Source organism: Oncorhynchus mykiss, chromosome 18, assembly GCF_013265735.2.
Source record: "Oncorhynchus mykiss isolate Arlee chromosome 18, USDA_OmykA_1.1, whole genome shotgun sequence".
In the NCBI taxonomy this organism is placed as follows: domain Eukaryota; kingdom Metazoa; phylum Chordata; class Actinopteri; order Salmoniformes; family Salmonidae; genus Oncorhynchus; species Oncorhynchus mykiss.
In genome coordinates, this window is record NC_048582.1 from 31,429,715 (window position 1) to 31,444,466 (window position 14,752).

Genomic DNA, 14,752 nt, shown 5'->3' on the forward strand with positions numbered 1-14,752 from the left:
AATCGGATAACATGTCAAATACTGCAACAGTAAATGCTCCCCAGTTAAATGTTATGTCTATGGGCCTATGTCATGTTGGCAATGTCACCAGACCTACACAAAAACAATCACTGAAATTGAGGAATGAGAATCAAGAATAGAATGTCATTTGCATCCCAATGGCACCCTACTCCCTAGGTAGTGTACTACTTTTGGCCAGTGCACTTTGTAGGAAATAGGGTGCCATTTGCTACGCATATAGCCTAAAGTTTGGGAAACCCTGTGTTAACTGACCACCATAGATAGAGTGGTTGTGTTGGAAAGCTATTATACAATTTACTTCCCTCAGATTGGTCGTTTGATTCTGCGAAAATCATGTAATCGATTTTGACGTAGTCCTTGCTGCGAATAAGTCTGGAAAAATAAATCATCAATAGAATAGGCCCTAAAACTTATTTGAAATTCCCCTCTTCGACCTGTACCACAGAGGGCGTGCATCTCGCGTCTAACAAACAAGAGGTGGAAAAACCAGGCGCTTTGTCCTCCCATTGGTTCGCAATCCTTATGGGGCGTGATTAACGATAGTAGGGGTTCCACAAAACTAGAAATCACGCAAGTTGTTGTTCATTCACTACGGGCTGAGCTTAATTCAAACAACCCTGTGTAATTTTTGCTGAGTGCGTCGTATTTTTTCTTTCTATTTTAAAGCTATTGCCTGCGTAAATCCATTTCCTGAGTAAACAACCTACTCGTTAACGGACGCATAGACATTTCCCAAAGTTTCATTGGTCTGCTAGACTCACCGGCTTTTCTCTGCACTCCACAATGGATTTGGTCTGGAGCCTGTGCTTCGTAGGGAGTCTCTGCGCTTGGTTTGCATCTGCAGAAAGGCACAGTGTATATTGGAATAGAACAAACACCAAGTAAGTTAAACTGTTTGATCTCTTAGGTTTTTTTTTACATTCTTTTTTATTACTGTTCATTTGTAACAGTTTAGCAAATCCGATTCGCAAGTGCAACAAAGTAATAAGATGCAATCTATTGGCAGCTGTGCAACAAGGTAGTAACATCTATCGGCAGCTGTGATTGTTTCTTTCATGATTTGCTGAAATGATTGTCGGCTAGCTAGTCTACGCGCAACAATGCTACAGTAGCCTAACTGTTTATGTCTGTGCATATCGATGACTGCAATAGCCTAAACCTGTTAGTGAACTGCATTAATGTGATTGTTCGGGGGGTATTTAAATGCGTTGTAGCCTACTTCCTCAACTGGTTTACATACTGATTCTACTGAATCTGACGGAGATGCATATATGCAGCTGGCTGCTGTTGTTATTACAATGCATGGCAGTTACAGTATCTTCTTGGTCACTGGCTTCATTACTGCCTGCTGGAAACTTTTCTACAATCTCTGTCTACCCGCTTGGAAGGAGTTGGTAGTTACACATAGTTATGCCATTAATCTGATGTATTGATAGGCTACCATCTAAATTACACCACTTTCAAGGACACATGGTTATGGATTGGGGGGTGCGTTATTATTAGCACTACCTTTACACCAAGACTAGCGACTATTTAGTTATTAAATGTAATATTTGTAATGATAACATTTCCATTTGAAAGACACAAACAAATGTAATTCCACATTCCTTCGTTATCAACAGGTATCACTTTTTAAATGGATATGCCTATCGTTGCCAAAGGCGTTATAACAGTCACCCAGAGACTTGAGACCGTGGTAGTAAATTCTCGAGGAGTGCAGGGGAATATGTCCGTGTTGGTTTAAAGGTGTGAGTGAGTCCGTCATATCGGTTGCGAAATCCATTCCCTCTGATGGCCGTTGACGTCTCCATTTTCATTAGGCCGGTCTCTCTGTCCACTAAATCACTGGATCTACGATGGGCTGACGGGACAGTACAGGGAGACAGACATATGAAGGTTCATATTTTAGGTGGCAAGATGAGGAATACTGGTGTAATGAGACAGAGGAGGTAACTTGAAGCCTGCCCAGTAAGTCATTATGGGAGTGAGATGGATAGCTTTGAAGGAGAGATTAAAGCAAAAATTGTTGGGGTTTGGAGACTACTTTGAATAGATGGAGGTCAATTCGAGTTATGGTGTTTGGGGTGAAAAGTTGGGAACATTTTGGAGGCCGAGATTGAAACACACACTTAGATACAAACACACACACTGGCACAAACTCATTCAATCACACAGACAAACAAAGCAAACGCCCAATCAATCACAGAAAGGCATACACTCTCACTTGTATGCAAACACTTCTTGTAGACACACACACAAATATATTCACATTCTTACGGTACTAAACTTAGTTTCTCCTCTTGCTGTGATCCATGGAGATCTCCCATAAGGCAATGCCACTGCAGTCATTGTTCTCAGAAACACATCCATGCCATAATCTCAGAGAATGAAGTTACCAGTCCCATATGTAAGTGTGTTACGTCAGTGCAGGGACAACAATGGTCGTCATTTCTGCAAATAAACGCTTAATCCCCACACTTGCTATTTTTACTGGATATCTACACTAAATCTCTCCCTCTGGCAGCACTTAATCTCACATTCGCAGAAGTAAAGGAGAGTTCGGGAAAGAGATGTTTTTTTTCATTAATTCTCTTCTTTTCTTGGTTTTCTCTCAATCTGTTTCCCCCCTCCCAAACGCTGCTTTGTGCTCTTCTGTTGTTGATTTGTTTGCCTCTATCAGTCTTCTTTGCGTTGACGCTCTCCCTCTCTCCCCCAGTTTGTGTGGCCAATCAATCAGTAGTCTTGATTAGAACGCTATAGTTTGATCTAATTGACAACAGACTGATCATCTCAGTCAGTTAGGTGTCTGCGTCCCTATATGGAATAAACTGTGTGTGTGTGTGTCCGTTACAGATTCTCTACTATGCATTGGTGTGTGTATCATGTGTGCCTTGGGGCATGTTGACTGCAAGGTCGCGGCTGCTAGTGAGCGAGCTACCACTATGGTTCAGTCCAACTAAGATCTGACAGTGCATAGGCTGGGTTGTTTTGTGTGTGTGTGTGTGCCTATACGTGTCAACCTGCAAGCTTGATCTGAGGTTAAGAAGGGCTTAATCATTCACATGGGTTCCCAGAACATTGGTTGCTCTATCAGTATGCTTTGCTCTCTGTGTGTCCGTATGTGTGTGTACGTGTCTGTGAGAAGGGTGTGTCCCATGCGGGAAGCAGTGTGTTAAAGCACCAGCTCCTAAATCACTGACTGGCTCACACACACACACACATTAACACACACACACACACATTAACCCAGACCTCCATGCTTACACACTGCTGCACTGCATTTCTGTGATTGATGTTAACATTGTCTCTGGTGTTCTATGGGCTTAATAACCCCAACGTTAAGCTATACTGTAGCCTACTCATTCAGCTTGCTCCTTCTCTCGGTAAAGCACTTTTTTTCCCCCCCCTGACAGAGCACGAGTAAACCTCCCTCTTCTTTCTCCCTGTACCTGTCTCTCCCTCTCTCCACTGCCTCCTTCCTCATTCCTGTTCAAGCTGATTCAGTGGCAGAAAGTTCAACGTGTTCAATGTTAACTCTTTCCTCACTCCCTCATGCTAGAGTGAACAGTCTCTTTGTTTAGCATATTTTCCACTTTATTTACCTCTTTTCCAACTTAATGGCTTTTTCTCATCACATATTTCCAACGTAATCGCTTTTTCTCGATGCACATTTAATCTTTTTGGGAGGTTTAATCTTCGTTAATGTTTTGCTTTTTTTTTTCTCAAATGAGCTCTGGGATAATTTCACACACATGACTTATATACTCTCTACATACGCTCTATACTGCATTTCATCCAAAGAAGTGATTTTTTTTTTTTGAATGGTGTATTTGCATTGAATTAATGATTGTTATGGTAAGTTTCACCCATATGAGTGATTTTTGCAAGCATTGTGCAGACAAGTTGGCTGTTTTTGTAGTGCTTCCCATACAAATTGGGGGAATTCTCTTCACCGAGTGCCTCACAACAGAATAGTAACTGGTGTGACTGATTGGGGTTCAGAGTGCACACGGTGATGAAGTGCCATTGCCTCTATCAGTCTGTCAGTCATTCTGTCACTGCGGTGGTCTCTGAATGCTGGCCGCCACTCAGGCCTCCCCTCTTCACACGGCTTTGGAACTGCCTCAGGGAGATTCATTCTTCCTCCTGTCTCTGGGTCCCCCTCTGCTCTCTCTCCACCTTTTATCTCAACCTTACATGCTGCCTCTTTTCAGTCCATTTATTTCCTCACCTCCTACTCTCCTTCTCTAAAAGGGGGAAGGAGGAAAGAAGGCTAAAAGGTGTGTACAATTTTTTAAAATTGTTTTTGTCACCCATAGCCATTCGCCACTAGGCACTTTGCCCTCTTTCTCTCAGCTTTACCTCTATTTCAAGCTTTCCCCTCCACTAACCGCCATGGGTTTTTCAATCAACTCAAGCAAATTCAACCCCCTCTTTCAGTTGTTGTCTCACTCTGTATGCTTTTTCTGTGTTTTTTTCATGAGGCAATGGAAGTGGTTGAACCAGTCTGAGAACTCTGCTCTGCCACTCTGAAAGGAGTGAAATTGAGAAAAACTGTGTGTGTGTGGAGAGAGAAAGGGTTGGCTAGCCACATCTTCAGGTGACAGTAGGTGGTGTGCAAGATGAGGGAGTTCTACATTGTCTAAGCAATCTAAATTGTATCTCTTTTCTGCGAAAAAGGGCAGTTTTCCTATTTTCTCTCGAATCCCATCTTTTTCCACCTCCTTTCTAGTCATTTCTGGGAATGTCTCTTCCATCCCCAATCATTCTCTGTTTATCCATCTTCCCCAAGTCCCATAATCTTATCCCTAATCTCTGTCTAGTAAATTGGAATCGGAGGAAAACACGCTGAGATTACAGACTACTGGTAATCTGCTGCGATAGGCTCAATGGTCGTTAGGGTTTGTAGACAGTATTATAGTTGGTAATCATCAGTTAAGCAGACTTTACCTCGACGACCATAATGACAGGTCAGCCGATTTATAATTTTATTTTTTTCAATAATCTTCATTGTTTTCTGTCTGTCTGGGTGGGAGACAGAAGGTTCTAAATTGTATTGAGTACAGGAAGATGGTGAATCAGGCCAAAGGTTTTCACGGGGGTAGTATGGGCATGTTTCTCTACGAGTGTGAGCTTCCTGGCCTAGTCTTTTCCCGGGAAATGGCATATCCTGCCTACACAATAAACAATACCTTTCTCACACACAGGCAACCACCGAACCCTGTACTAATTACTTATGCTACACACTGAGGAGTTGATTACGTTTTCACAGGGTCATTTCAGAAATCAACACAATTTGTCTCCTGCCATAGAGTAATTTGATGAATAGTGATTTGATAGTGATTGGTTGTTTGATAAGGTGTCTTCACCTCCTTCTCAATGTTTTATAACCTTTCAACCCCAAATACAGAGTAAAAAATACTTTCCTGATAAACATATGTAGTAATATGATAAACATGGAACTGTGTGTGTGTGTTCAGACTTGTCCAGCTACATAATCATTGTCTTTGCGTGTATCCATGCATTTGTAATGAAGTGTGTAGGAGAATGTGTGTATGGAACTCCATGGAGCCAATTATTGTCTCTGAAAATGGGGAATTATGTGAGTAATGTTGTGTAAATAAGGGTCATTGTGTGTTTGTCCTGTTGAAATGGTGAATTGGCTGGACATTGGTTGTTAACTTGTTCCCACAGCGATTGCACGCATATTGTCATTCGTCTACAGTATGGGCCACTCTCTCACTCACACACTGCTCCAGTTACTAGTGCCCCCTGGAGGTAAAGATGTGTAATGTTGACCTCTGCATTGAATAGAACATCTCAGCCAAACGTACTTGTACAGTCTCCATGCCACTGGCAGACAAACAATGGTCAATGCTCACAGACTATTACACTCTCAGAGGAATTCATTACGCTACGAAGCTCAACTGAGCGAGGATTGGGGAAATAAAGATATAAAAAAAAAACACAACTTTTTTATCTTGCGGAAATCGATTTTCCTAGCACAGATATTTGCCTCTTGATAAATGTAATTTCAGTGGTGACCTTTTTGGTCAGGCTCTTACAGAAGTACAAATGACTCTGAGGACTGTGTTAGACAGTTGGAAAGAGCACACCTATTCATCTAACTCCCGCGGTTGTCCAAGATAAGGCGATTATGTTGCTGGTGGACTCTGGGGTTACTTTGTTGGAGGGAAGGAGTTAAAATCTTTGGCCAGGGGCGCTGTCAGAATGAACAATGGACAAAGGTAAAGTGACAGAGAGAAAGGCGAGATTGATGACAGAAGTCAACACAACCCAAGAATGAACCTGCGCCTCTGAATATTGTGTTAAGAGGGAGGGGCTAAGAGTTGGGCCATTCTTGTTTCTATTAACTGTGCTAGCCTCTCTATAAACGGTGGGACACAAACTCACATGTTTGGCATTCCAACAAGGCCGGCTCTGATTGGTTCGGCGAGTACTAGGAGCAGGGGAGGGGTTGGAATGAAATAGGGACCTATTAGGCTTATTGAGTGATGAAAGACAGACAGGGAGAGGGTGGGGAGACCTGACAGAGATGGATGGATGGATGGATGGAGAGATGAAATGAAAGAAATTTAGCTGTGTAGAAAAAAATGTGAACCAGCTCTACATCACAGCCGGACTTGTATTTCAGAGTGGCTCTCAATCTCTTAACTGTTTTCCAGAGGATACATTCCGAAAGAAATGCCTCCCTTTCACCCATGTCTTTCATCTCTCTTTTTTAACAACTCATTTTCCCTCCATGGTCTTATGCGCGCGCACACACACAGTAATACCCCCTCTCTGTTTTGGAACAATGGACTCAAGGCCCCACCCCGCCCTTTTCCCCTCTTTCCCCCACTCCCGTCCCCCTCTCTGGGCCTCGGTGTCGGCTCTAAGCCCTTGTATTAGGCAGAGTCTGGTGCCGCTGAATGGACCCGAGCTCAGCCGCTGCTCCACCCAATAATCCGGGCTTGGGCGAGCCGATTAGGCGGCCTCCGGCATTCCGATCCACTCATCCGATGGCTCTAGACTAACATGGGTCTCACTCTATCAGGGTGAGTAGTCAGGTTCTGATGGTGATTGTTCAGGGGTGCCACAGTGGTCAGGTATTGTGAGCTTGTCAGCTGGTGGAACCTCATGTTCTTTTAAATAGACTAAAACTGAACCTCAAAGCAGGTGATTCTCCACACAACATCCATCTCTGGGCTTTTAAATGCACGGGAGCAGCACATCACTTGCTGACTGTGTGTGTACAAGACCCTCTGGTGCTGACTGCGATTGCCCAACCTTTGATCCTGAGTGAGCCCTCCTCCCCTCAGAGGTTCCACATTCCACAGGGCGGTAGAGTGCAGAGATGAAAGGAAGAGGTGAAGAAGAAAGTAATACACTGGCCAGAGAGATTAAAGTAGAGAGATTAGGCTCCTGCCCCTGAATACATCAATAATTCACTCTGGAGGAGAGGAAAAGGCTCGAACAGTCTGGAGTCTAATTTTCACTAGACACAACACACACACAGACACCGACGCAGAACAACGACATCCATGGCTGGCTGTCTGCTATCGATGTCATTCGTTATCCACCCTTATCACACACACACACACACACACACACACACAGATTCCTCAGCAAACCCAATACACACACAAACATAGTTGCATATCTGTCATAGTTCCACAAGTCATCCATAAGCAGAGAATGTCACCCCCCTCCCTGTAGTCATTTCTGCTCAGGCGCTAAACATTGATGTTCCTGGGATGCTCAGCTTTAACGACAACAGAGCTCTGTAACCATAGTGAGAGACAATTCAGGCACCATTTTCAATATGGACACTGAAAGGAAGAGAGAGAAGCTGTTTGCCAGAGTAATGGTGACAATGTTTTACATTGTTAACTTTTCAGTCAGGCATTATTTGAAGTGCCTTTAATCAGTCCGGATGCTGAGGACCCTTTAATGCCAAGGTGTAGAAGACAAAAGCCCCCGGGATAATTAAACTATTTACAATTAATAAAAGAGCCCCTCTAGGGGTGTGCATTCATCCCCCTGTTCATTTTGGTTTGTGATATATTCCATCTGAGGGTGTGAATAGTACCACTGTATGAAACGGTGGCATTGATGAAGCAACTGCAACACTCACACACACAAAGTTTAACACAGATCAAAGCCATTCGCAGCTAGAGGCCCCTGACCTTCTTATTCACATGGCTCCCCCCTTCCCCTCACTCCCAGCCTGAGGGGGCAGGGTGGGGGGAGGGGAAGCATAATTACTCAACCCCAGGGTGACTTTAATACCCCTTTTTGTGTTTTAGTTGCGACCACTTTTGATGAACACATGGGGGGGGGGGGGGGGGTGTGCGTGCTCAGTTGTGTGTTTGAGGAGGATACTAGGTCAAGCACAGCATACAAACATGTTTGCTCAATAGTATTATTGATTTAGCTGGAATTGTGAGTGACCACAGTAGAACTTGTAAACAGTGTGTGGCAGCCAGACAGATAAGAACTAAACTGTCCTAGAGCACAGCCAGTGGGAATAATAATTACTGGCACTGTGTTTGCTTAATATGCTACTATTATGCAGCTAAATGGTAGTTTGCATGCTTCATTAGAATACGGAGAGAAACAGTTGCTCTTTTGACCGGCCTAACACTACTCTTGTCACAGTGCCGTTAATCTGGTCATCTGCATTGAGAGAAAGCAGTGAAGCGGGGAGGCAGAGAGGGTTGTGCTGGAGGGGGGTCAGTAGGCACTAGGGGCTTGGAGTGTGTAGCCACAGCGTCTGTCCTTTAACCAGGGGGTCCACAGGCAACAAGCAGCAACACCAGCCAATGAGCGACGGGGCCTCTCTGTGCTCGTGTACTTTGATCGTTACTCACACATATGGACATTGTCACACCACACTAAATCAATAATACTATTGAGCAAACATGTTTCTATGCTGTGCTTGACCTAGTATCCTCCTCAAACACACAACTGAGCACGCACACACTCCCCCCCCCCCCCCAGAACACATCCCAAATGTCACTTGTTGCATACATCACGGGGTGTAGCTGGAATTCTCAACAAAAAAACAAATCACATTGGAGCCATTTTGGCTCTAGGGTGAGTTTTCATTGGCAGATGTGCAGCAAATACCCAACCCAGGGCTATGGAGCAACCAGAGCTGTGTGGTGTAAAATGGGGTGGATATAACACGCCTATAACACACTAGCTGGCTTTGTGAAAGTACCCCAAGTGCAGAGTTGCACATGTATTCATTGCAAAAGCAATAACATTCTATCTAAGACACGCATTCAGTTGTGAAAATATTTGAATCCGGGTGATCCACTTCTCCGTTACTCTGGGAACCCTGGTGATGCAGACTGTTTCAGGCAGGAGGAGATGGTAATGGATAAGCACATCTTGAGTAATTGAACACTTGGTTGGGGGGGGGGGGGGGGGTGTTGCTAGATACTACTCCCTCCAGGTTGGTGTGTGGTGATGGATGGGAATTAATGCATATCTCTGTGATGAAGAATGACGGTTTAAGAAAGAAAGGTAGAGGAGGAAGGACCTCCTTACACGACACAAACTAGGTCCAGGAGAGATACTTGTGTAGTGTAAAGAGACTATCTTTAAGAGATGTGTCCCACACTACCACCGGAGGTAGTGTGGTACACATCTCCACCACATACTCCCCTCCGAGTGGAACAGTGTAAAGACGAGCGTTTTCCCACACCACACATCCCCCTAAATAATGACCTTCATTTTTTTTTCTCTGTTAGCCAAATGGAAAATTAAAGGCTTTTAAAATATCCATACATGTGTGAATCATTACATTAATCAAGTTCGTATCACTGTGCAATATGGTTTAGATTAGAAGCTCCTGTATAGTTTGAATTGCTACCCTTATTTTGTTTGTCTATATACTATGGCATTTACATTATGCTAATAGCTGCACTCACACATGAAGCATAAATCACATCCAAGGCTAGTAGGGCAGAAAATGTGCAAATCCGATGTTGAAGAAAGATGGATCTCACTAGACATATTTTACAAATGTAAATCCACCCTAGGACTGCTGTTGTAAAAAGCTAGGAGTGGAGGGAGGAGAGGCATGCAGACAGTCTGACTGCTTCCCGAGGGGGAGTGTGGCAGGAGACAGAAACAGACAGTGACCAGAACTGTGTGTCTGTCTGTCCTTAATGAAAAGGGGAAATGTTCAGGAGAGACCTGGGCTCCTCCTATTCCTGCCTCTCACTCTTTCGGGTGACGGTGTGTTTGTTATTAGGCATTCTGCACCCCTTGTCTGTGACGGCCCGGTGTGTAGCTCTGGCTGCAGTTTAGTGTCGATACTCATCTCCCGGCCCGGTGTCCTGACTGAATGCTAATAATTTTCTGTAAACATCGCTGGGTTCCCGGGGGAGCCGGGATCAATGTGCACTCAGTATTAGCTCCCAGCACAGCGCTTCTGCTGCTGCTGTCCACAATCATCCATATTTATGCACACATCCACCCAGCTCACTTCCCCACTTAGTGTTTTATCCCTGCCTTCTGCCCATGCCTCTCCATCTCCTCCATGATTTCCCCTGTTGAATCCGGGGCACACGTCACCGGTCGATACATAATCACGAATTTGGTAGTTGTATTTTAAGCCATCGCCGTACTTATCAATCCCGATGCCACTTGTGACTCGACTAACCCCCTCCGTCCCCCGTTGCTCTTCGTTCTCAGGTTCCTATGGGACGACTATGCGGTGGAGGTGCGGCTGAACGACTACCTGGACATCGTGTGCCCCCACTACCCGCTGGGCGAGGTGGCATCGCAGGATGCTGAGCGCTACGTGCTCTACATGGTGGAGCGGGAGGACTACGACGCTTGCAAGCCTCAGTCCTACGACCAGATGCGTTGGGAGTGCGGCCACCCCTTCGCCCCCCACGCTGCTGAGAAGTTCTCTGAGAAGTTTCAGCGTTTCACCCCCTTCACCCTGGGCAAGGAGTTCCGCCAGGGAGAGAGCTACTACTATATCTGTAAGTGTCTAGCTAGCAGGTAGTCCACCATTTTTTTTTTTTTTTATCCACTTGAATAAATTATTTCTAGAGAATTTGGTAAGAGAACTTAAAGGGACAAAGTCAACATTTATTAGATGTTTTCAGACCCCAAAGGTAGTCTAATGTTAAAATGAGTGGGTTGAAATGTCACTTTTAAATCAGGAAAAATGTGATGGAAAAAGCACTGCAAATGATATAGAAGTGTATACAGTAAAGTTTGACCTTATGACCCGTGGCAAAGCATCCAGGCAAACAAGCCGTCATCTTGAAGGCTTATGTTAGCACGCCAACATTCACTGAATGCTATGTTGTGCATTAGTGCTCACATGCCTGCTAGCAGATAGCCGGTGGCCAGTCACCCAGAGAGAGGCAATGCCGTGACCCTGAGTGTGTTGTAATTAGATGAGCGACGGGACACACTCCGCCTGCTCACAGATGGCTGCAGGCCGCGTGTATATTCATGTCTGTCTGTCTGTCTGTCTGTCTGTGTGTGTGGACGTGGATTAAGGCCACATGGGAGGATAAGTGCATTAGTTTGTCTGTAATTAACGCTTGTCTTTGTTCCTTCCCCTCTCCAGCCAAACCTCTGCACCACCACGGACAGGAGTGCCTCAGGCTCAGAGTAGACGTCATAGCTGCTGATGGTACGTTTCGCTGCCCTAGTGGTTGGGTGGAGAAGTGCACTGTGTAGGCTTTTGTCTGCGTCCCATAGTGAACTACTTTTAACCAGGCCCTGTTCAAAAGTAGTGCACTATATAGGGAATAAATTGCCATTTGGAATGTAGCCTTTGTTTGATGATGATTTTTAGCTCCTGGCTGCAGTAAGGCAGAGGGATTGATTGTTATTTTTCTCATCCAGGATCTCAAGAGGCCAGGGTTTCAACTGGAAGAGCTGGAGCTGGGGGTGGAGCACACAACGTCTCCAACAGACTGCCTGCAGGTATGTTAATGACCAAACCATGGACCAGTTGTACTTGACCCTAGGACTGAAAGTTTGGGAGGGATGATACTTAAAAATAAATTTCAGCGGCGATTCTTCATTGATCATGCTTTTCAATCCAGGACTAGGATTAACCTGTCTGGGTATCCGGGTTAACATGCACTAATGTATATTCTATATTCTCTCCATATAGATGACCCAGTGGTAATCCTTCCAGATGTCCAGAAAAGCATGCGGACAAATTCAGCGGTTTCGACAGCATCCTTCTCTATCCTCTCATTGATGGTTCCAGTCTTATTATTACTGTCGTTACAGTGAGACTGAAAGAACTACAGATCCTATAGACTTGGAGGGACTACAATGAAGTTGGTCTGTGGGGAACCACAGACGCAAGACAGTTCTCAAAGCCCAAGTGCTGGTCACTGGGAGAGGGACACTTTTAATGTTGTAAATACAGATGGACACACATTCACTAAGTGTGCTGTGTGAGACTTTGGTTGGAGTTTTGTGAGGAGGCGTTATACTATCTCCTTTCTTTTTTAAGATGTCAGTATTTCCTGGACAGATTTTGTTCTCTTTAACGTTAGTACTTTTTTCACTCCTCCAAAAAACGTCATTCGTTTTGGTAAAGTGAGGAAGAAAAAATGAAGAGGAACATAAACTGGAATGGATGAAGAGCAATCACTGAAGACAAAGCTAACGGACTTTCCTATAATGGACAACTCTTTTGTATTTAATATGTATTTGTATTAGAAAAAACAGCATTTAGTGCATCATCTTCTCTAACCTTTTGAGCCAAAGAATACAGTGATCCTCTCTCCTGGATCTAACTATTCTATTCCAACCTTGACTATTGTGTACTGTTAATTGTATTGGTATTGAGTGGCACTAAATGTCCAAGTGATTATTTCTCTATGTAGCATCGACAAAAGCAGGGAATGTGTTGGCTAACTATCAATGTTCCTGTGCAGACTCGACCATGTGCTTTCACAGCACTAACCATACAGCACAACAACAACACTATTCAGTTGTCCAGTCTGACTGAGGCACAGACTGACTGACACCACAATGCAGACTCCTAAAGGGAGACTACATGGAAAGGAACAGTGTGTGTACATTTTGTGAAAAAACATGACTAAAAGTTTGCTGCTGAAAGATGAACCTAATATTGTAAGTTTATCAAATGCTATGTTTACTAATGGTGAGCTCTCTCTGAGAAGGGAGTGTCCACGTGAGTGGGAGAATGAGTGTTTCAGTGAGAGGTCAAACAAAATGTTAAATCTGCAAATAGCAAACGTATGTTGTGTGTAGCAGCGGAAGGCATACCTTCTCTGTTTTGTCGGATAATGCACTCGTACTGTTTTAAACTAGATCACTCAGACTGATCTATACTAAGCACAACACTCGCCAGTGTTTCACTATGTAACACTGTTTGTTGCATCTAACTTCAATCACTAAAAAGTCAACCATGTAAAAAAGGAAGACCTTTTATTCAGATAGTTCTGATTTTGATTGGACATAATTTACAATTTGGTTGTACTTTTAATGCAGTTCAGCATTTTACAATAAAGCAAAAATCTTGGGAAATTCTACTCCGGTGAGATTATAGGACTACACCCATTGAAATCACAAGACACGGCACCAATCTTGGCTGCCAAGCTCAACTAGACTTCACAGGGTGGTTTGAACGTCAGACACAACGGTATATGACTAACATTGAGTCAATCCTTTTTGTTCTTAGAAAACGTGTTACCTTATTTTGTACATGTGGTAGTAAAGTGTATTATGTGTACATATATAGAATATTATATAAAGAACCCATTTGATAAATGTGACATTTCCATGTGAAATAAAATATATTTTTGAAAACGAGATCAGCATCCTTCCAATGGTTTCTCTTCTCTTTCTGACTATCATTTTCCAAATGTTCAACATTTTTCCATCCCCTCTTAAAATGATCTGATTTCCATTACATTACAGTGCAAAAAAAAATATCAGTTGATAGCTGTAATAGTGGTCACTCATCTATATTGAGTTAATAAATTGATGTTCATGACTGTTTTTCCCAGGCCAAAGTCTTGGCTCATGACAGGAAAGGATTACAATGGAGACAGAGCTGTGTATGTCGTTATTCCCAATCGGCTTGGCCTTTTTGGCAAGGAGGTCTAAAACTACAGGTGTGATCCTACTCTTGTCTTTCTATCTAAAGTTTTGTGGACCTCCGCCCATATCTCCCCCTCATTTCTCCTTCATATCCCCCCCCCCCCTCTGCTATCCCATAGTAGTCCTCTCCCCTGTATTTCCATCCATTGTTCTCCTCCCTCTCGCTCTTCCCAGAAGAGCTTTATGGACGTGACCGTAAAAGCGGCTGTGACACCAAAGTGTGGTGGTGCCACAGCCGCTCCCCTGTGTTTTCAAAGTGATTGTCATAAATTAGGCCCAGCAGACGGCTGACCCTTCAGAGAGCCTCAACATAATGGGAGCCTGTTGAGGAGAATTGCTCCTCTGTTGACTCCTGACCCGCTCGTCCACTGCTTTGACATAAGTGTGAAGAGCAATGAGGAACAAGTGTAAAATCTTTATCACCTGTACTGAATGTAAGGGCAGTCAAGACACTGAATTAGAAAAATAGTATTCTATTGTGTTTTTAGGCCGTAAACATCAAGTGCTGTTCGACATGTAGCCAGCCATATATGACACAACCATTTCCTGATACTATGAGCCAATCTCATAGGTCAGGACAAGCAAAGCATTTTATATCAGG

The 14,752-nt window shown here is 43.9% G+C and overlaps 1 protein-coding gene across 1 annotated transcript; it reads left to right on the forward strand.

Annotated features, from left to right (window-relative positions):
- Positions 1-590: 590 nt before the first annotated feature.
- Positions 591-13,860, forward strand: LOC110496003 (ephrin-A1). Its single transcript, XM_021571608.2, has 5 exons — positions 591-902; positions 10,732-11,027; positions 11,627-11,692; positions 11,908-11,988; positions 12,182-13,860. Exons 1-5 carry the CDS (start codon positions 805-807, stop codon positions 12,304-12,306), a joined length of 666 nt encoding a protein of 221 aa, XP_021427283.1. The 5' UTR covers positions 591-804; the 3' UTR covers positions 12,307-13,860.
- Positions 13,861-14,752: the final 892 nt, after the last annotated feature.